The sequence below is a fragment of the Corythoichthys intestinalis genome, chromosome 19, assembly GCF_030265065.1.
Source record: "Corythoichthys intestinalis isolate RoL2023-P3 chromosome 19, ASM3026506v1, whole genome shotgun sequence".
Taxonomy (NCBI): Eukaryota; Metazoa; Chordata; class Actinopteri; order Syngnathiformes; family Syngnathidae; genus Corythoichthys; species Corythoichthys intestinalis.
This window is the reverse complement of record NC_080413.1, coordinates 21,148,346-21,170,698: the sequence shown is the minus strand read 5'-3', so window position 1 is coordinate 21,170,698 and position 22,353 is coordinate 21,148,346. Positions and strand designations below refer to the sequence as shown.

Genomic DNA, 22,353 nt, shown 5'->3' with positions numbered 1-22,353 from the left:
CAAGTTTGATGATTATTCCTACAAATGTATTCATAATGAATTAGTGCTGCAGCTATTGCTTATTTTAGTAGTCGATTAATCGATGAACTAGTTAGTTCAAATAATCGAGAAATCGGATAAGGAACATAAAAAATTAAAATATCTGAGCTTGGCCTCAAACGGTATGAAAATAATAATAAACGAGGATCTAAGTACTACAAAAGACAATTGGGTAACTTACATTGCAAAAGTCCACCAACTTAAATGCTATAAAATGCTAACTTTTTTTTTTTTTTTTTTTTTTTTACAATGCTTTTATAACAAATGGTTAAAACACATATTCCCACAAAGAACGGCTAAATGTACCTATAAACTAAATTCCAAATGCATAAAAAAACATTAGCTCAAACAAAAACTTAGCTTATGTTGGTGTTAACAGGGAGCAGCTGGATTCAGCCATGTTAAATGAGTTATATCCACTGTTGCCACTAGAGGGCAGTGTATCTTCCCAAATCAATAAAAATAAATGCAAATACTTTCAAAACAAACCATTACAAGGCCACTTTAATTAAACGAATGCTCAAAGCAGCAAAATGTAATTCAAATATAATTTCTAATCTAATTACTATGTGTGTACAATATCCATTTTTTGAAACTTACAGGTATACCGATATTGATAACTTCCTGCTCCTCAAAGCCAATACCGATATCGATGACCGATAATAAATATGTAATTTTTAAATGTATATTCACCTGAGTTTTTGAACACCTGGAGGTTAAAAAAAAAAAAAACTAGTGGTGGACTCAACATACTTTAGATTTGCCTTTGACCTAACCATTTTTTATGATGACGTGAACATTATTATAATAAACAAAACAAAGACATGAACAGTCTCGGCTTCAAATAAGGTGCCAATATTTATTTTTTTTAAATATAATTTGAGTCAATCGCAATCAATTAGTCAATGTCATTGAAGATGTGTTCCCTGAACGATTAGCACTGAACTAAAACATAAACCCAATAGGTATTGTGCCTTGACATCAGATAAAAACATTTGGTGCTACAGGACTATATACTACTGTTGTGGTCTTGGTTCATGAAACAACTTTCTTTACCTGGCAATTATAGGACAGCAAGTCTATCAATAACCAAAAGGCCTCTCACTAACTTACTAACTTATAATTAAAACTGTAAAATGCAAACCTTATATAGTAAGGTTCATCTGTCATTCCTCATTATCAAAAATATGGGCAAACTAAAAGGATTAATGGCTTGCCTTATAGCAATCCATATAAACTGCAGTGAGTGTAACCATTTTCAATAAAGCATGAGGTTTCTTCTCTGCACAGTACGAAATCCTTGTCCAGCCACTGCGCAGTCATAACAAGCATACTGACAGGACTAACATTACACGTCCATATGTCCTTGGTGAAACTTGCGTGCCGTGCATGGTTGCCGATCGAAGTATGGAAGCGTATGGCAGTATGTATAAGTATAAGTATGGCAATCTCATTATACTTTGCCGGTAAACATTCGGCTTGGAATGATAAACCTGGGCTCCAAATGACGATGTAGCCGCCTGAATCATATGTCTTCGATGAGGGAAAAGGGTTGGTGGCGCCATCATTTCTGTGATTGCTATAGCCCTCGGTCATCTTTATGAAACTTTTCAAAGGCCTCGTTAAATAGTAGTACAACCCCGGCTTTCTTAGCTGACTTGGAATTGAATGGGCAAATTTATTCGCAGCTCAAGCGTCCTCGTACTCTTTTAAAACACCAGCGATTGTTATCTTTTAAGTGGCTTATTAAGATGTGTTGTAGCTCGACACTTTTACCCTCATCGTGGAACTTCGGTTTTGCATTTGTTACAAATTGCGAGTGAAGCATTTTCCCCTGACAATTTAAAAAAATCCCACACTACCGACGCCATGTTTTTTTTTGTTTTGTTTTTTTTAGCACACTGCCGTCGTTAGAGCATTACGTCACAGAAGAGAGCGCTTGATTTGTGGCACAACTCTCTCGTCTTCTCCCACACACAGTCACCAATACATTTGACTGGCAAAACAGGAGTGGAAACGGACGCACACATCCCAATCCGCCGACACGTGCCAAAATAATTATACGGTATATTATCAAGCCTATTAATAATGTTATTGTATTTATTGGGATGACGTCATAATTCCTATTATTGGACCAATAATTATCATGTACCTATACTAATTACTTGAGTTAATTGATTAATTGTTGCAGCACTATAATGAATGATGAGTTCTGAGTTTTCGTCGCGCTTTTCTCAATATTCAAATTCAGACACTTAACATGGGTTCATAGAAACAAAAAAAAAATACCTTGAGCCTCAGTGGATACAGATGGGCAGAAGTTTGCATCATTCCATTGACATCTATATGTCGCATGGATCAGTAAAGAAGGATGAGACCAAGAAGGAGCCAAAATAAGTGGTGGAGGGTTTGCTAGCAGTTCAAAGTGGAATATAGAGTCCCTGCCAGTAAGTGTTAACTGTACTGTGAAACATTTAAGTCTGGCCGGCTTCCAAGTTTAGCTATAGTAGGAAAGCTTGATGGTGATAGTATTTGCAGAATTATGGTCAAATGTTGAATTATAGATCCCTTTCCTTTCCTGCTTTTTGAACATGGCATCTCTCCACATAACTACAAAGCCTTGTTTGCATTCACCATGGATACAACAAGCCCCAAATGGCTGTCATATGATGCAACCCTTTCTCTCATCATAAGCTACTCTTATTAATGCAAAAATGCTGAGATAGTGAACAGTGATTTGCTAATGAACTGATGTTTTCCTTCTTAAAGTATATTTTCACATATTTCTATGTTGCACAAAATAAAATATTACCTCGGTCTGGGGCTGGATCAGATTAATTGCATTTCCATTTGTTTCATGGAAAAGCAACAGTAATTATGACAACCTACACTTATTCATCTCTTGCTTTGGTGTGTATAAAATATTGCCCTTGTCTTTGGATTTACCAAACAATTTGGAACACCTGAAGGTTTCTGTTTAAAAATAAGTTGCAATATTTGAAACGTATGCTGAAACCAATTTTGACTCCTTATCCTTGCGCTATGTTAGCTGATGGCGATTCTTATAAAAAGGTCGTTGGTACAAAAAATGAATTGTTGAGTCACGGCTCCAGCAGCTGCTCCCGTTGACCGTGTCCTCTTTAACTCCGCCCTTCCCAGCAGCTGCCTCAATATTTTCTCCTGAGTGAGTAGCCCGTTTTCATATCCTCTATCACTTTAATTATGACAAGGGTATACTGCAAGAGCAATGAGCCAGTGAGGGCAGAATTTATAAGTGTCCTTTGGAGTCCCAGGAGACAGAGTGACATTTTGTTGTTCAGAGAAGTCACCTTTAGAGCCATATTTCATATTGCATATTTTTGGAAGATATTAAAATAGCCTGCAGCTCAGTCCTGAGCCAGAAAACATTTAAAGTATTTTCTCAAATGTATCTCTACGTTGCGAATTTTAACATATTGCTTTCAGTTGCATTGGGCAGGAGTGCGTGAGACTCAAGAAATGAATGTTCATCCTTGATCTTTGGAAGATTTTTCATCATTAAAGGAATAATTAAAGAGCCATCATTTTGATATTTTAGGCTTGGTGTCTGTACCATGTGGTGTCTTGCTACTCGAGGTCTTGTTAAAAATACAAACTCTGTGATCTTGCTGTCAGACCTCAACTCCTCCTCTGCTCTCAATTTCTTTCAAACAGTGCTCAGAGGCAGAAGAAAAAAAATAATTCCTCTCCACTTGTCATCTCAAGAGGCCACACACTCATTTCACCTGCTACTGCTTCTGCCTTCCTCACTTTGGGGCTAGTGCTGTCTATATTGATATAAAATGGAAAGGGAATAAAGTTCAAATAAGGGCTGCAGCTATCGATTATTTTAGTAGTCGATTAATCGATGAACTAGTTTGTCGAATAATCGAGTAATCGGATAAGTAACATGAAAAATTAAAATACCTGAGCTGAGCCTCAAACGATATTTAAAAAATTCAATAAGGATCTATGTACAACAAAGAACAATTGGCTAACTTAAATAGCAAAAGTCCGCTAGCTTAAATGCTATAAAACGTTCTTTTTTTTTTTTTTTTTTTTTTTTTTTTTTTTTTTTCAATGCTCTTAACAAATGGTTGAGACACATTCCAACAAAAAACGGCTAAATATACCCATAAACTAAATTACAAATACATTAAATAAAATATTAGCGCAAACAAAAATTTAGCTTATGTTGGTCTTAACAAGGAGCAGCTGGATCCAGCCATGTGAAATGAGGCAGACTAGAAGGCAATGTATCCGCTCAAATCAATAAAACTGATTGCAAACACTTTCAAAATAAACCTTGACAACGCCACAATAATTTAACGAATATTCGAAGCAGCAAAATTTAATTCAAATCTTTTTTTTTTCCTAATTGAATACTCGAGTTAATCGATTAATCGTTGCAGCACTAGTTCAAATTAGACATTCCTTTTTTTTTTCATTAAAGTATTCTAGGACTGTCAGAAAGCCCTGCCAGTATGCAAAGACACTGTTCAAACATTTATACAAACGTTTGTACTGAAATATCTGGCAACCTGGAAGCAGTGTTCTTTTGATATACGATATGACTCATACGCTTGTAATAGCACTCTTACTTAGCTTGAACTGCAGATTTGTTGTGCATTACAAGGGACCTGCATTTTATTGTGAACGTTGGTTAAAAGCTTTCTCAACAAAAATCGATGGCGATACTAATCACACATGATTGTTTTTCAATTTTCTGACCTTGCCTCAACTTCCCTTTCAACTACCTAGGAGAATTTAGATTATTAAAAATCCTAATGTTATTGTTGCAGCTTTTGGGTTTTTTCGAGGTTGCCACAGTGAGTCACTCACATATTTGTTTGGCAGAGATTTGACGCCAGATGCCCTTCCTTATACAAGCCACCCACTCATTTTTTATGTTATATCCGAATTTGGAACCAGCCATGTCTGGGTATTTGGCCAGGGGAATATTTGAACACATGCTGTCTGAATGAAAGTCTGAATCATACACATATCAGTTATTTGACTGACAACTGAAGCAACTGCAGGATGCATGAAAATATTGAAGCCATCCATTTTTGGTATGTTTTTATTAAGTTCAGAAAAAAAAATGACATTGGATGTCTTTGGGGTGAATAATGGTCTGAATTAAAGTCTAAATCTCTTATTGTTGCATAAAGGGTGTAGTCCATTATTGCATTAAAGACTTTTTCTGATTCAGTGCAACAACAGGGCCAACTCCCATTTCCAAGATGTCCAGAGATTGATAGACGACTTGGAAAATAATAAATGTTTGTGCTTGGGTGCCAGTGCATCTGCATGTTATAAGTTGGTGTTGTTTATCTTCTGTCATGAACTGTTGATACATTTGACAGACATTTAGAATAAATTAAAATCTGAGAGGAAAACGTTCTTTCTTCCAAAACAAGCATCCAAAAGAAGAGGACCTTTGTGGCAAAATTCTATTAGGCAGATGAGCCTGTTACAAACAGATAGACTTCATTCTCTGTGTTGTGTTTTTCAGCAGTTTCTGGGTCTCAGATCAGTCTTAGGAGCGCAAACATCTGTCTACCATTACATCTGTGTCACTGCAGACATGCTACAAGTAATCAGACGGCGTATGTTTGGCCGACACACCAATGATTGGGAGCGGGATGCCAAGTAGCAATCTTAGTGTCACATGGCCTGTGATCTTTTTGAACAAACTAAGCAAAAAACTAATCTGAATTCATTTCAGAAAATCTTGGTTTAGGTTGGTTTTCACTCAACTGTGCTTGGCTTTGGCCCAATTGAACTTCATTTAAATTCCTCATTTGTTGAGGTCTTTGTAAGGGAGGGGGGTCAATTTTGAGCAGTGTAATCAAACTTGGGTGTGCACTGGGCCTGAAAGTTTTAATCCAATCCCACTAGCAAATGAGAAAATCAGGTTTGACAGCAGATGTCAAAATAGTGTTCCCTTACCAAATTGCCAAAGACATCTGTACATTAATTTATTCAAGATATTTTTATGAAGTCACTTTAGTGTGCCCTGTTCGATTTATGCCAGAATGGTATGGGTTTAATTTAAAATAAAAAAAAAGGCCACACATATGCATGGGGCGAAACTAACAAAGTTAACAAACTCATCAACCAAGTCGGATAGAGAAAGTAAAACATACTGTAGGTGTCATTGTTTTGATCATTGGCATGACAAAGGACATCATAAACTCTTTCTCACATAATCCAACGATGCAGGTCACAGCCTTCTGTTATACATGATTTTCCAGCCAGACAGTGGCTAACAAAATGAAAATGACATGACACTGCTGGCTAAAGGGCTGGATTAAATGAGCAGATGGATTCCCTTTTGTTTAATCTGTTTCAATCTTGTTGAAGTGGGAAATGATTATATTTAATTTTCGGTGATTGTATTTTCATGAATATAATACCGTGACTGGTATTTAGTATAATTTCAATTGGTAATGGACTTGGAAGTGTAAATCATTGACCAATTTAAGTAAACTGACAAGAAGTAGGAGCTATCTGGAAGAAAATGCAATTGTACAGTGCTGAACATTTTAACTGACGCCACTGGGTTTTGACGCGATCTTAAAGTGATAGACAACACCTAATATAAATATAAATTATCCCTATGTGAAAGTTGGTTGCACAAAGTATTAAGTATGAAAATAATGCATTTCTTAGATATCTGCTAAAGGAGAAAATTGTTTAAACACAAATTACACCGCTTACAAGCACAGCTATTGTGGGACGAAGGTGACATCAATTACTCTAAGCATATACGGCACATAAACGCTGAAACACCCTAAACATGGAACAAGTAGCTGAAAAGATAGGCACAAATATTTTATATTTTTTGTACTTGTGCAATCTGTTGTTGTCTTTCTCTGTCTGAGACTCGGACAAAGTCCACTTCACTTCCTGGGTCCATTAAAGTGTTTATAGACCATTGGCAGCAGATGGCACAGTGGGTAGTCGTGTGACAATTAGACGGGACATTCATAGATACTCGCATTTGATTAGCTAAGACTACTGATTTAAAAATGGCTGACAACAGCTATAACATTTCTTTATTTTACGGTTTTCTCCATTATTACACACTAGAAAAGTGTGAGTTTTTCACTTAATTAAAAAACATGAAGACATGATCAAGGCGTTTTCCATCCTTATAAAAAGAAAACAACTATAGATAAATCCAAACAAACCCAATAATGATAAGTTATATTTCCAATGATTTGGCAAAAGACCTAAACTGACACTAATCCGTCTTTTCCTGTTATTTCTCAGGTTCCCTCATTAAAGGCAGATTTTCCCTGGCTCAGAAAATGGTTGGACTTCAGACGGAAGCAATGGGGCCACCCAGGTTTACTGATCTTTGAGCCACCATGCCCACCCCTCATCACTCATTGAGGGGCAAACCTCCTCAGAAGTGGAGCTGCTTCCTGACCTGATTTGGAAAAAAGCATAAAAATGGCGTAAGGTTGTTTAGGTACCAAACAGTACAGGTGATGCTGGGTCCTTAGTTGTTACCCACGGGACACAGGAGGAAGGCTTTTTAAGGACAATGCTTAACCAATCTTTGATGATATAATATCCACCTTTCTGCCTGACAAGGTCGAATCATGGCTGCTGCAGAACCCCGTAATACTGATTTCTCAGTGAAACAAGGAGCGCACTGATTTGAATATGCAGCGCAACGGTGGAGGACTAGGAGGTGGTGGACAGCCATGGGTGTTAAGGCGTGTCCGTCTTACCTGGCTCAGTTTCATGCTTTTCTTTATCCTGGTTTTCTTCCCGCTCATTGCCCATTACTACCTCACGACTATCGATGAAGCCGGAAGTCCTGATAAACGGATCTTTGGGCCCCGGCCTGGTGGCGAATTGTGCGAGGCCAAACATGTACAAGATCTGTGTCGCATACGTGAGTCGGTGAGCGAAGAGCTGCTGCAGCTGGAGGCCAAGAGACAGGAGCTCAACGGGGAGATCGCCAGGCTCAACCTGCGCATTGAGGCCTGTAAGCGGAGCATAGACAGTGCCAAACAAGACCTGCTGCAGCTGAAGAATGTCATCAGTCAGACGGAGCATTCCTATAAAGAATTAATGGCCCAAAACCAGCCAAAGCTGTCCCTGCCTGTCAGGTTGCTTCCTGACAAGGAAGACCCAGGGCTCCCACCACCTAAATCTGCCCGTTCCTGCCGTCTGCATACCTGCTTTGACTATGCCCGCTGCCCCCTTACGTCTGGATTTCCAGTTTATGTTTATGACACAGGCTCCTATCCATGGGGAGAATATATTGACCCTCTGGTTAAGCAGGCTTTTTCTGTGTCAATTAAGAACAATATTTATGTAACAAATAACCCCAGCATTGCTTGTCTCTATTTGGTATTGGTGGGGGAACTACAGGAGTCTCCCACCTCCCAGCCACCAAATCCCTTGGAGTTAGAGAAGCAACTTAAAGCTCTTCCTCACTGGAGATTAGATGGGCACAATCATGTACTGGTACATCTCACCAGAAAGTCTATGACACAGAATTTCCTGTACAATGTAAGCACAGGGCGAGCAGCAATCGTTCAATCTACCTACCTGGAACAGCAGTATCGCGAAGGATTTGACTTAGTTGCTTCCCCACTGATTCATGCTCTCTCTGAACCCAACTTTTTGGAAGTTCCTCATCAGGTACCTGTGAAAAGGAAATACCTCTTCACCTTCCAGGGGGATAGAGTTGAATCACTAAGGAGCAGCTTGCGCGAGACTCCTCCCCAGTCATTTGAGGAAGAGCTGGATGGCGATCCACCAGCTGACTATGATGATCGCATCATTGGCACGTTAAAAGCAGTACAGGATAGTCAGTTGGATCAGGTGCTCATAGAATTCACTTGTAAAAACCCAAAGCCAAGTTTGCCAACTGAGTGGTCCCTTTGTGGAGAGCGAGAGGACCGACTGGAGGTACTTAAAGCATCTACTTTTGCCTTGGTGATTGCTCCGGGAGATGGGCAGCTGGTTGCCTCAGCAGGCTGTGGAATGAGACTTTTTGAGGCTCTTGAGGTTGGGGCAATTCCTGTCGTGCTTGGTGACCACTCCAAACTACCTTACCACCAGTTTATTAGATGGAGTGAAGCTGCAATTCTGGTCCCCAAACCACGTGTGACAGAACTCCATTTCTTGCTACGTAGTCTCTCAGACAATGACATGTTAGCTATGAGACGACAGGGTCGCTTTCTGTGGGAAACCTATTTTTCAACATCTGAGAATATTCTTAACACTATCCTTGCCAATATTCGTACTAGGATCCAAATCCCCGCTGCACCCATCAATGAAGAGCCTGCGCAAGAAATCCCCCACAAAGCAGGTAAACTAGCTGGGACCGATGCCAACTTAGCAGACAATGGTGATCTTGATTTGGGTCCAGTAGAGACAGAGCCACCCTATGCTTCGCCGCGCTTTCTCCGCAACTTCACATACACAGCTGTGGACATTTACCAAACATGGAACCGTGCTCCCGGCCCTTTTCATTTGTTTCCTCACACTCCATTGGACCCTGTTTTGCCATCCGAAGCAAAATTTCTTGGTTCAGGTACAGGTTTCAGACCCATCGGTGGAGGCACGGGGGGATCTGGGAAGGAATTCCAGGCAGCTCTGGGTGGGAACGTTCCCAGAGAACAATTTACTGTGGTGATGCTGACATACGAGAGGGAGGAAGTGCTGATGAACTCTTTGGAGAGATTGAATGGACTGCCATACCTCAATAAGGTAGTGGTTGTGTGGAATTCACCAAAACCTCCTTCTGATGATCTGTTATGGCCTGACATCGGGCTACCCATTGTGGTGAGTTTCAGTCCAGCAGATAAACCATACAGTACTGTAGACTTAGGCTAGGTTCATACCGCAGATCTTAATGCACAATTCGATTTTTTTTTTTTTGGGTCATATCTGTTCTTTTGGTGTTCCGGTTCAGACTGCCTTTTCCCATTGAGCCCGTTCAAGTACTACTCATGCGCACTAATTGCGTAATTGCTGCATGAATTCCGATTTGGGAAACTAAACAGGTCAGACCGCAGCCACATTCTGGAAAAATGTGGCCCAGATCAGATTTAAACAACATACGAAAGTGACCCAGATCGGATTTGAAATGGTCCACTTCTATGCGACTTGTTTTGATCAGACCTTCAAGTTAATACCTCACTCGAGTTGGAAAAATACGAAAAAATCTAATTCGTGCATTAAGACCTGCGGTCTGAACCTAGCCTTAGATTGACACTTTCCTTTGGAAAAAATATATTCATAGCACATCACATCCAGAGAATACTCTGTAATAGGACTTGTTAAGTACCATGCTGACAAAGCTAGCTATTGGCTGACACACTCTCTATTATAAAGTTTCCACAGATAACAGATCAATGATAACGTTCTAACAGAATTTCAAGCATTACGAGAACAAAGGAGCAAGTAAAGCAAAGTAACGTCACGCTTCAATGTCTCGACTGCCCTTAAAATGAACTTTATAATGGTTAGACACTTTAACTGAACTCGATTTAGGCTCCAAATATTCAGTCTTTGAAGACAGTGAATATTGAGTAATGTCGTAGCATTTTTTTTCTTTTTCAGACTGGTACTGCACTTTTGGTATCCAACGAATATCTTGTATAGTGCAATCATGTAGCGCTTTCCAACCTGAAAGCCATTTTCTACCTGCAGGTTGTCCGCACTGAGAAGAACAGCCTGAACAATCGTTTTCTTCCTTGGGATGTCGTGGAAACAGAGGCCATCCTTTCAATTGATGATGACGCCCACCTCCGCCACGATGAGATCATGTTTGGATTCAGGTCGGGGATGTTTCAATTTTGTTTTTATAGTAGCTGTAAGTCAAAGCTGAACAGAAAGATTCTGATAGATTCAGGGAAAATGTAATGTGGGGAAAAATGCAGAAGAACCACATTCCTTAAAAGAGGCAGTCTGATTAAAGCTGAGATGAAAACTAGATAAGGAAGTAAAAAAACACCAGGACAAAAATGCTGGCATCTTGTTCGCAAAGTTTGGCTTACCAATATAATGGTAAACAATCAAATGATCAAAAGAAATAGTTTGTTTTAGCCCACCTCCTTGTACCGTCAAAATACAGTATGTCTACAATTCACTGCAGTCACTGCTTGTCCAGGCGTGTGTGTGTGTGCGTACGCGGCCATTTGTTGGGAAGTTTCTCCAAAGTGCTCCAGAATTACTCTGGAATGTGCCTCCAGCTCTGCTCGAACTTGAGAGAGGAACAATTTATAGTGTCTGCCTGCCAAGTGGTCTCACGTGGGATCACTCAAGGTGTTAAATATTTGAGCCTTATACTACCCAAGGTGTGTAACGTCTCTAAGAGAACATTGTGTACTGTGATTATCAGGAAATGCCTAATTGTATTCAATCCGGTCTTTTGGCTTGGTTGACCATGAGCAAAAACCACAACAACTTGATTTTCACCTCCCCCCAGTAACGTCCTTTTACATTGACGCCTGTTTATCTTCCTTATCTCAGAGTGTGGCGGGAAGCCAGAGATCGTATCGTTGGTTTCCCAGGGAGATATCACGCCTGGGATGTCAACCACCAGTCCTGGCTTTACAACTCAAACTACTCGTGTGAGCTATCCATGGTCCTGACAGGAGCAGCATTTTTCCACAAGGTTCCCTTCACCCCGAAAAATAATGTTTTGGTACTACCTGACATGATGTGTCTTACAGAATTTCTTATTGTTTTGCACGTCAGTATTACGCCTACTTGTACTCTTATGTGATGCCCCAAGCCATCAGGGACATGGTGGATGAGTACATCAACTGTGAGGACATTGCTATGAACTTCCTGGTCTCGCACATTACCCGCAAACCTCCGATCAAGGTCAGTGAAAGTGTGCATTAAGCCGTACATCCCTCTTCCCCAATGGCCCTGTGTCTTGATGCACTGGACCAGACGCAAGAAGTATTGAGATAACATCATAATTTTACTGAAATGCATGCAAATTTTTATCACAGAATTTCTGCTCACGTCCTCAATAGAACACCTGAAGGTCATTGGGTGTTTCGGCCATCACCACTTGACACCCTCATTCAAGAAATGGCTACTAGTGTTGATCAAGTCCTAGCTATGTCCAGAAGACAAAAAGATGACTAATATAACTGCACTCACAGGCATATGTTATTGATCCTCTGTAAAGAGTGGCAAATTACTGCCATGCCGAGATGCTAAGCGAGGAGCTCCAGTAAAATATCACTCTTAAATTGTCCTCGGTATGCAGTTATGTCGTATTGTTTATAAAATCTAATATTATAGTTCCTAGTTTTTTAATTAAAGGGTTCCACGGAGAGAAAGACATGTAGTTCTTAAAAGACAAATGTTAGTACGAATTACACTGATTTGATATTAAAACCTCTCTTAATGTTTTCGTTATAATAACATTTGTAAAATTATTTTAACTAGTAGGTCGCCATTGTTGTTGACGTCGCAGGGCAGTGACGTCACATGGACACGCTGCCGGGCTTCCACAGTTTTCCACAGTCTTTTCTACGTAAACATGTGGTCGGTTCTGCCCTTCCAATTTGAACCCGAGTGGAATATTAATGAGAAGGCTGTCGATATTTCACAAAACGAGCAGCAAAAGCTAAATGAACACGAAAGACTGGATGCGAGGACTAGTATACATGTCAAGTTCGCTAGTGACAGCTAGCACTCTTCTGCTCTAGTGACGGAGCAGGAGAGTGTTTGATGTCAAAAAATGTTTGCAGATCTTCATGGTAAACTATGGTGTGATCCAACTTATTCCAATATTATTATGGAGATAGCATCCAGAGCTGTTGTGTGCTTTACATATGATTAGGGTATACAGTGAAACAAAGCAGTTTGGTTATTTTTTTCTATCACACGAAAACGTTGATAGTTTGCCTTTACTGAAACGTCTAATGACGGCTTACCTTATTTTTGTCACGTAAAAGCAGTTTCCACGTCGATGATCATCCTGCCGATGTTCTCGGTTGTCTCAGTTTGCTTCCTTGTGAATAAGCGACTTTGCCAGGGTTTTTTCATTTGCCTGCTGCCTTGTTTTTTAGACTCCTCTACCACGTGCAGGTATTAGAGTTCATTATTTTTTTCGCCTTGCTTTTACGGCTTCTCACTGCGGTTTTCCCTCTGTTTTTTCCTATTGTCTCCCTTTTTTGCAATCGTACGTTTTTTTTCTGTATGTTCAATAAACCCTTGTACGCAACCCCTCTCTACGGATTTGTTGTCTACTTTGTGGTTAAGCCTCGCTTTCGGATTCGCGGACCGTTTGTTGCTTTTTATCAAACAACTTGAGTTACTGATTGCAGCTAATAGATCAATAAACAATACACATACTATCGCTGAAGAACAAAAAAACATGGTGATTGTGATGTTTCTTGGTTGTTGCCAAAAGTTTTGTCTTGAACGCTCCCTTAATGAAGCGCCAGTGCGGGGTGGAAAATAAGAATCACCTTTGCTCACAATGTGTCTGACATGCTTTAAGTACAAATAAAGTACACAATAGTCCTCTCAAGATCTCAATGTGCAAAACAAGGCGTCATTATAATCTGTTGGGCAGAAAATTATATATACAAATAGCCAGCAATCAAACTAAGTTTAAAATCTTAATTCATTCGTTTTCCGTGTCACGTGTTCACTGGGAAGCTAGCTTCGGCAACATCTGATAAACTGAGAACACAGGCAGGATGATCGACGTGGAGAGCGCTTTTACGTGACAATAAGGTAAGCCTTCATTTGACGTCTCAGTTGAGGCAAACTATCAACATTTTCGTGTGATGCAAAAAATAGTCTAACTGCTGTGTTTTACTGTATACCATAATCATATGTAAAGCACACGACAGCTGTGGGTGCTAACAATCTTCATAATAATATTGGAAAAAGTTGGGACACACAACAGTTTAACGTGAACATCTGCAAACATTTTTTGACATCAACCACTCTCCTGCTCTGGTGACAGAGCAGGAGAGTGCTAGCTGTCACTAGCGAACTTGACACATGTACAGTATGCTACTCCTTTCATCCAGTCTTTCGTGTTCATTTAGCTTTTGCTGCTCGTTTTGTGAAATATCAATAGTGCTGTCCTTTTGATTAATATTCCACTCGGGTTCAAAATGGAAGGGCAGAACCAATGACGTGTTTATGTAGTTAAAGAGTGACACTGTGGAAGTCTGGCAGCGTGTCCATGTGACGTCACCGCACTGCAACGTAAACAACAATGGCGACCTACTGTTTAATTGTTTTGGTTTAAAATTTTACAAATGTTATTAAAACTAAAACATTAAGGGGCAGTTTACATGGCGACTCTGCGACACGAAGACGCAATGACTGAGTAGCGAAATGGCCTCGCGTTCATTTGGTGTCGGCGAAGACGGAAGGCAAAGACTCAAATCTCTGAATCCTGCCTCCAAAGTGGAACGCTTTGATCCGGGGGGGTCGCAGCGCATTCATATGAATGCAAACCCCCTTCGCTTCGATGACGTAAGCACTCGCACACGTCACGTTGGGCATGCGCAGTGGTGAAATTAAATATTAAAAACGGCAAATGGCAGATCGTAGGTTTCTAATGTACTGTTTTTATAATAATTTTGAATTTAAGTATGTTGAATGTTTCCATTTTTGTCCCTTTTGCAGCAAAAGAAAAATGCCATTGCTAAGAGTGGGCGGGTATGTTGTCTTCCGGGTTGAGGAGCTTGTTGGGATCAAAGTGCATCACTGGCTGTCGCCTTGTAAATCTGCACTGCCCCCTAGGGCCTGGCATGAATACTACATCGTTTTCATGCGGAATTGCGACATTGTTTGAATGGAGATGGAACCATATAAATGCAAATTAGAAATTTTAGTATTCTTGGAGAGTCATTATGTAAACAGGCCCTAAGAGGGGTTTTATCAAATTATTATAACTCGTACTAACATTTATCTTTTAAGAATAACATATCTTTCCATTCGTGGATCCCGTTAACAAAATAAATAAAATGTTTTAGTCAAGGCACCGATTTCCGTTCAAGTGAATTTTGGTCATTAGAAGATGAGGCTTTTCAGTTTTTCAGGACCTGAATTACCGCCTCTCTCCTCCTTAGGTAACATCTCGTTGGACCTTCCGCTGTCCCGGCTGCCCACAGGCACTGTCGCACGATGACTCACATTTCCACGAACGCCACAAGTGCATCAACTTCTTCGTCAAGGTTTACGGCTACATGCCGCTGCTATACACGCAGTTCCGCGTAGACTCTGTGCTTTTTAAGACGCGCCTGCCACATGACAAGACCAAGTGCTTCAAGTTCATCTAGCAGGGGGCCGAGGAGCTTTAGAACAAAAGGAAAATATGATGAAGATGAACGAAGGCACAGAAGGTGATGCTGAAAAAGAGGCCTACTGCCAACTTGAACAAAAATGCCCTTCAAGTGAATCATTTTCCTCCTTTTTGTGTCCTTCTCTTCATGTTTCGTCGTGAACCACTACAGATGTTTTATACTCATAAAAGAAGTCATACAGCATGTACAGAAAAGATTAACTTTACCTAAAGATACTTTTTGGCCACGGGACTGAAGCCTTGGGCCGCAGACAGTTTCATTGCCTCTTTCATTTCACAGTAATGAAAGTACTTCTATGTACAGTATGTGACAGAAGCACTGATTGTCAAAAGTATTTTATTGAGCTTTTTTTTTTAAATGTCTTTCAATTGTGTAAAAAGAAAAAACATTGTTTGCATCCCCCAGACACCTGGCAGAAAGCTTTGGCTCAATCGCTTTGAGTTCAGCAATTCACCATAATGCCTCAATTTTGTCATGGAAACCAGCGAAATAATAGTTTTTTGTGTGTGTGCGTGCGTGTACAGGCAAAACAGAATTTTATAGCCTGCTTTTTAGTATGTATATATTTTTATAAAGGAGTATTAGGGCCACACTTAAAACTTTTATGAATTTGAAAAATAAATATACAGAATAAAAGAATAAGAATTTTTATGATTTGCTGGCAACAGGTCTATAAAAACAAATAGTCAGGACGCACTGGAAAAAGATTTTTTTTTTTTTTTTATTATTTTATGTACATGTGTCACAACCACAGCCACAATCAACTGGTGTTATATTTTATTAAAAACTTTGTTGAGAATATTGAACTAAAATGGAAACAATTAAAATGAAGATATCTACTGTATTTACAACCTGGCAGTTAACAACAAATGAATGTTGCCATGGGAACTATCTTAGTTTAGCTCAGCGTAGCCCTAATGCTCCTTTGTAATTTATAACAAAACAACATCCACAATTCAGAAAGTGTCATTGGTTCTATTGTCCCTATGTGACATGCACAATCTTAGCTGCCAAACACAACATTCTTTCCTTTCACATCAAACTGCAGTATTAGGATTAAGGTTAAGTATACTCCTATATGTCCTAGCTTTACTGCCATTAGATATGACCCATTCTATGTCAACCCCCTTGTACAGAAGTCTCCCAAAACACAAGTGTATATGTCACTTTACAGTGTCGCCATATTGGTTCCACTTTTAATTTTTTGTTTAAAAACGAAAATAATTGCTTCATGAATGTTTTCTTTGCCAAACAGGTACGAACGATGCAGTCCGGTACACCCAAAAGCGATCATGTTTATGATTCCAAAGTCTTTTATGGGAAAAAAAAAATCCCATCGCTATCCTGTTGGGATTCTTTTTAAGAATAACATGCTTGAGTCCATCGTTCCTGTATATTTATTATTTTTTGTTTTGTTTTTCTCTTGACTGACACATGCAATAAGTTGACAGGACATTGGAGTCTGATAGCAAAGATGGAGAGCCAAGGAAAACTAGCTTGTGCCATTTTCCTCTAAATATTTGAAGCAGGAGTCCAAGTAGGGACAAATTGAGGTGGCAGTTCCAGACGTAATATTCCTTTCGGCATGCCCGGTACGCCCCCTCTTGCAGTTTAACAACAACCTCGGGGGCTTCATAACTCTAAAATGCCGAGGCACAGAATGGTTTGGCTGGTATTTGGAAAGTTAAATCTTATCTTTATTTTAGCTTGCCCTCAAGGTGGGAGTCTGTGGCACAGCTGGTTTTCCATGGCTGTGAGCATGGGGTACATTTCTGTAGAATGCAAGGTGCACCAAGTAAGTCCCAAATTCCACCTTGGAGTGTGTAGAAAAGGCTTGTTGTTCTGAACCAGCAGGAAACGTGTGAATGGGAATAAAAACAAATGTTAAATCTTGATTTATTTATTTTTTTTGTCTGGATTTAAACAGGAGACATCTGATCTTCTGCTGAACGCTTGCGAGGAATTCCATGACTTGAGGTTCAGCTTGGAGAAAAAATAAGTCCCATCCCATACCTACTCAGTGCACATGACATGAAGAATAGTTCTTAATTTTGATTTTTTTTTTTTTTTTTTTTTTAACAGTGGAATCTCAAAGTTTGCATATCTCTCAGCAGAAAGCGCCGCGTTTGTGCGTGATCAGACACGGCCCACTTGTCAGAAGGCTGACTGGTGAAAGAGGCTCCGAGTGTTTTGACACGAGAAGACAAAGCTGCTCTTGGGTAGACCTCATCGAGCAGTTGTGTCTAATTCTTAAGGAAGACTGAGGACTTGCATCGTTCTTTCTTGAAATCTGGTAAACCTCTTGACTGATCATAAAAGGTGAATCTTGCATAAATGTATATAAACTGTACAAAACGCACAGCTTGTGAGCGTAGTTGCAGCATGGCGTTTAGGCCCTTTTTTTGTAGAACATTGATTTTTTTTTTTTTTGCTTGTCACTAAATGTGTCTGCTATGCTGGTGGCAGCAAAAGGAGGAGCCCGTCGGCACAGAGTTCTTTGGTCCCTAAGGTACCGAGAGAGAAAATGTCTTTATGCTGCAATGAAAGGCTCTTCACACTGTAAACGGTGGCTGCAGCTTACATGCAAATTACTGCAGGCAAAAAGGTGGAGTATTGAAGGAAGCATAGGCTCTGTTAAAATACAAGGTTTTCTGTTGAAATCCTTATTCAAGTGACAGGTTGCTCATTCACTGACGTGATAAGACGTCCTATCCATTAAATATGGCAAAGTCTTCTGTAATATCTCCCTTTGGTTTTGTGTTGCCCATAAAAACCTTGTATTTTTAGCATCGTTATGTTGTAATTTTTATATCTACTGTAAAAGTAGAAACTTCTATTTTAGGGAAGATTCAGGAGCTCAATCCACTTACAGGTAGCATATGTCTCCTATATTTCTTCCTGGAGTGCTGCAGGTATGTTGACACCACTTTTCAGACACTACGGGCCTGATTTACTAAGATCCCAAATAGCAGGAGCTAAATTGTGTGCTCACTGTACAGATTGTGTACACTCATGGCAACAGTTAATAGTTGAGGTCATAATTTAAACTTATTGACTGCAATTGATGAGTATACTCTATAATTAGAATGCATTTGCTCACTGCCAATTACAAATATACTTTCCAATTATTACTTGGTTGATTTATTGAATAAATAAAATTACTGAACACTATTTTTGTAGGTCTTGAACAATTGGTCAAAATGCTCTAAAATGGCTCACGATGTGGGGTTGGTTGCTTCGAAAACGACAGGCAGTGAAAGCTTTATCGATCGAAAATAGGCTATCGCAATTTGTTTCTTTTTGGACAAGTCAAATGTCATGTAAATTAACCCTTAATAGGACAAGTGACTACTTTAGGTTATTTAAAAAAAAAAAAAAAAAAAAGTAGCCTCATAAAGAACTGACATCCACATGCATCAACATCACACTCTGGGTAATGTCGGCCACAATATGCTGGGTCTTAACTATCGTTATACAGTGGTAACTTGACACACGATCTTTTCGATATCCGACGTAAAATTTGACTCGCCATTTGTTTCTACATCCGACGACATGCTCTAAATACGACGACTTATGACAGCGCCGTAGTTTTTTGCTTTCCCGCAAGACAGACGCACGGCGAATATTCTTGTGAGAGAAATCAACATGGGTTCCAAGAAAGTAAGTGCAGGTGGTGAAAAAAAAAATATGAGGCTTATCATTACCAAATGAAGATGGAAATGATAGAAAAATACGAGCGTGGTGTGCGCGTCCGTGAACTGGCTCGACAATACGGCCGTATAATATCTACGATCGTGACTGTCCTCCTCTGACCTCCTTTCACCAATCTTTATAAGTTAGGGTGACAATTATTATTTTGGTAACATCGCCAAATAATCGCCAGCTTTTCATAATTTATTTCATAAGTTGTGCAAAATAACATGCCTACTGTTCGCCGCAGCTGAACATGAAAAGTGAAAGTAAAAAGTCCTCTCTCACTCTGTCAAGACAGCCAAACGGTGCGTTCAGGTACAACACACAAAACACATCAGCTACATAAGAACCCGATTCATTACATTATTACAGGTGTTATCATTATTACGGTAATTTTCGAACTAAAAGCCGCTACTTTTTTTCCCTCATTTTGAATTCTGTGTCTTATAGTCCAGTGCGGCTTATTTGTTGATTTATTTGGGTTTGTAGGTAACACTTTATTTGACATAAGACTGCCGTAAGACTGTCATAATTATGTAATGACACTGTCATGGGCATTAATTAATGCTTATGACGGATGTCATTAAGTGTCAACTGGCAAATCATGTCACTAACTCCATTTATGTCCAGCTCGGAACTTTTATATCCATTCAAAAGTGAGATAATTTGGCCGATGACACAAAATGACATGTCATAAGCATTCATTAATGCTCATGGCAGTGTCATCTCATAATTAAGATGGTCTTATGACAGTCTTATGGCGCCACTGTCAAATAAAGTGTTACCAAATACAAAAACTAGCAGTTAATGAAACAATTTGAACATTAACTGAATAAATAATTAGCAAAAAACATAAATTTTGATTGTTATTTACATCTGTAGAGCTGCAATGCATGCAAGGAGGCATGTTGGACGAAAGCAGGTGGCGGCAGAGGTTGATTGTCTCCTCCAAGGAAGCAGTGATGGCCAAATGCAGCTTCTTGAAGCAATGAAGCTTTGCAGCCAATTGGTTCTAAGCTTCAAGATTGTTCATTTAATGTTATGAAATCTTATCATGCCTAGGCCTGTCGCGATAACAAATTTTAGTGTGCGATAATTATTCTCATAAATTATTGCCATATGCCATATTATTGCGCCCCCCAATTTTTTAAAATCAATTTACAATAACACAGTGAGAATACAGTATATATTAATAGATCAAGTACACCCATTTAAACGCGATAAATATTTACTCTTAAATTCAAAAATACTTTTTAAGAAATCACAACTAAAAACAATAGACCATGCCTCTTAAGTAAAAAACAACAATATTGATACCGCACAGAAACACAGAATAAATAAAATGTGTTTAAAAAAAAAATGCACTTAATAACTTTAAGCATTTAGGCAAATGAACACTTTTCCCGTCATAGCTTCTGCAATGGTGTTCCATTGGGATGCAACGATACAGTTAAGTCATGGTTCAGTATGATTTTTGATACGGGGGACACCATTTTCAATCTGATTCAATACATTTAATGCTCTGAAAAAAAAAAGTTTTTTTTTTGTTTTTTGTTTTGTTTTGTTTTTTGCTAACAAGCAAAAATTAAATTGCCATCATTTAAACATGCATTTTAGTGCATAATATTTATGTGCTTACTTCTTACTGATCTGAAAAAATTTTGTATAAAAGTGCTGAGAACAATCTTTACTGTTTGTAAAGTGAGGCAGGGCACACTGTCGATTGCTACAGCTCTCTTAGCAGCTAGGTTTACTACATGAGCAAGACATCCTATTTGTGGTCCGAATCCATCTGTGTCACGTACTGAATTAACAATATTTGCAACATTATCTATAGTCACTGGTATGGATTGATTTGGCCTTCTTAACTTCCATTCAGTCATGACAGTTTAGAATTAATCGATGTAATATATGGACTACGTGTCCCATAATCACTCTGGGCTCACGTAGCCAATGGCATGGCACATCTAGTTTGCCATTTCATGATATCTAGTGTGCGCACGCATTAAAAAAGTTAGCAAGTGCCGCTGAAGTCACGTCTGCTCATTACCACACAACACCAGCATATGACAATCGACTTTCATAAACAGGATGAGTTTGAAGCAGCTATTCTTTGTCAAAGTGAGGTTGTTCGTAGCAGCCAAGTCGGTAACAATGTTTTGGCGGACTTCGTTGTAAATATCCGGCGTTGTGCCGAAAAATAGCCGCCCCGCCTGAAATGTCACTCCTGACGGGAGCGCCCACACGTCAACAACACTGGCGCGCCATAGATGGTCCACAGTCACTCCTGAGCACTGACGCAGCCGGTATACGTTGAACAATAGGATATAATGGGAACGATTTGCTCCGGCGCTAGTTTTTGCCGGACCTGGAACGAAAATGCATTTTCCGCAGTTGGTAACGAGGAATCCGAACTTTTTAACAGCACGTCTGCCGCACGTGCGCACGTGCACGCGAGGCGATAAATCGCAGCGGAAAAGTTACCGCCTTCATTTTTATTTATCGCGCGATAAATGGAATTATTGCATATTGCGACAGGCTTAATCATGCCGCTGACAAAGTGTTACCTGTTAATATGTTTTGGAGTAAATATCTCATAATACAGTTAGGAAGGCTGTGGCTTATAGTCCAGTGCGGCTTATCAATGAACATTTGCCGTTTTCGTGTCAAATTTGGCAGGTGGTTGCTTATTGTCAGGTGCGGCTTGTAGTCCAAAAATTACGGTACAATCATTATATTATTATTCTGATTTTTATTCATAATTTTTGTGTGTGTGTGTGTAATTGCTATTTGCAATTTAGTATAGTATGCATTTAGTGTATGTTTTCGGAGTGTAGAACAAATTAATGGAATTAAAATGTATTCTTATGAAAAAATCCTGCTCGAAATACGACCATTTCGACTTACAATCAAGGTCCTGGAACGAATTAACTTCGTATGTAGAGGTACCACTGTATATGGATAGATAAATTATAAATAATACAAGGACAATAACATTGAAATGAATAGAAATACACTCAGTGGTTATGGCCCCCAATAAAACACTAAACGTTTTTTTTGTTTTCTTTTCATAGTAGTTTTACTCATTGCCTACCATTGACAACAATAGACGTCCAAGAAAACTGGCTGCGGATGCTCATCTTTCAATGCCATTGATGGCACTACAGGTCCAATCCATTTTTTTATTAGGAGGCTGACTGATATGTCAAAATGGATTCGACGTTTAGCAATGTCAATGGCAGACAATGAGTTAAATGAGTGCCCTATGAAG

The 22,353-nt window shown here is 39.4% G+C and overlaps 1 protein-coding gene across 2 annotated transcripts in view; it reads left to right on the top strand.

Moving 5' to 3' along the window:
* extl3 (exostosin-like glycosyltransferase 3) overlaps positions 1-17,282 on the top strand; it is a 37,235-nt gene extending 19,953 nt beyond the window's left edge. Inside the window, exons 2-7 of one of the 2 annotated variants that reach the window (XR_009061448.1) lie at positions 7,336-9,873; positions 10,744-10,871; positions 11,566-11,710; positions 11,794-11,922; positions 15,156-15,428; positions 15,540-17,282. Coding sequence is in view for 1 of the 2 variants with exons in the window: in XM_057822285.1 (XP_057678268.1) it covers positions 7,735-9,873; positions 10,744-10,871; positions 11,566-11,710; positions 11,794-11,922; positions 15,156-15,365 (2,751 nt within the window). In the remaining variant the exon portion in view is untranslated. Of the gene's footprint in view, positions 1-7,335; positions 9,874-10,743; positions 10,872-11,565; positions 11,711-11,793; positions 11,923-15,155 lie in introns of both variants that reach the window. The other variant, XM_057822285.1, reaches the window with a different exon arrangement.
* Positions 17,283-22,353: the final 5,071 nt, after the last annotated feature.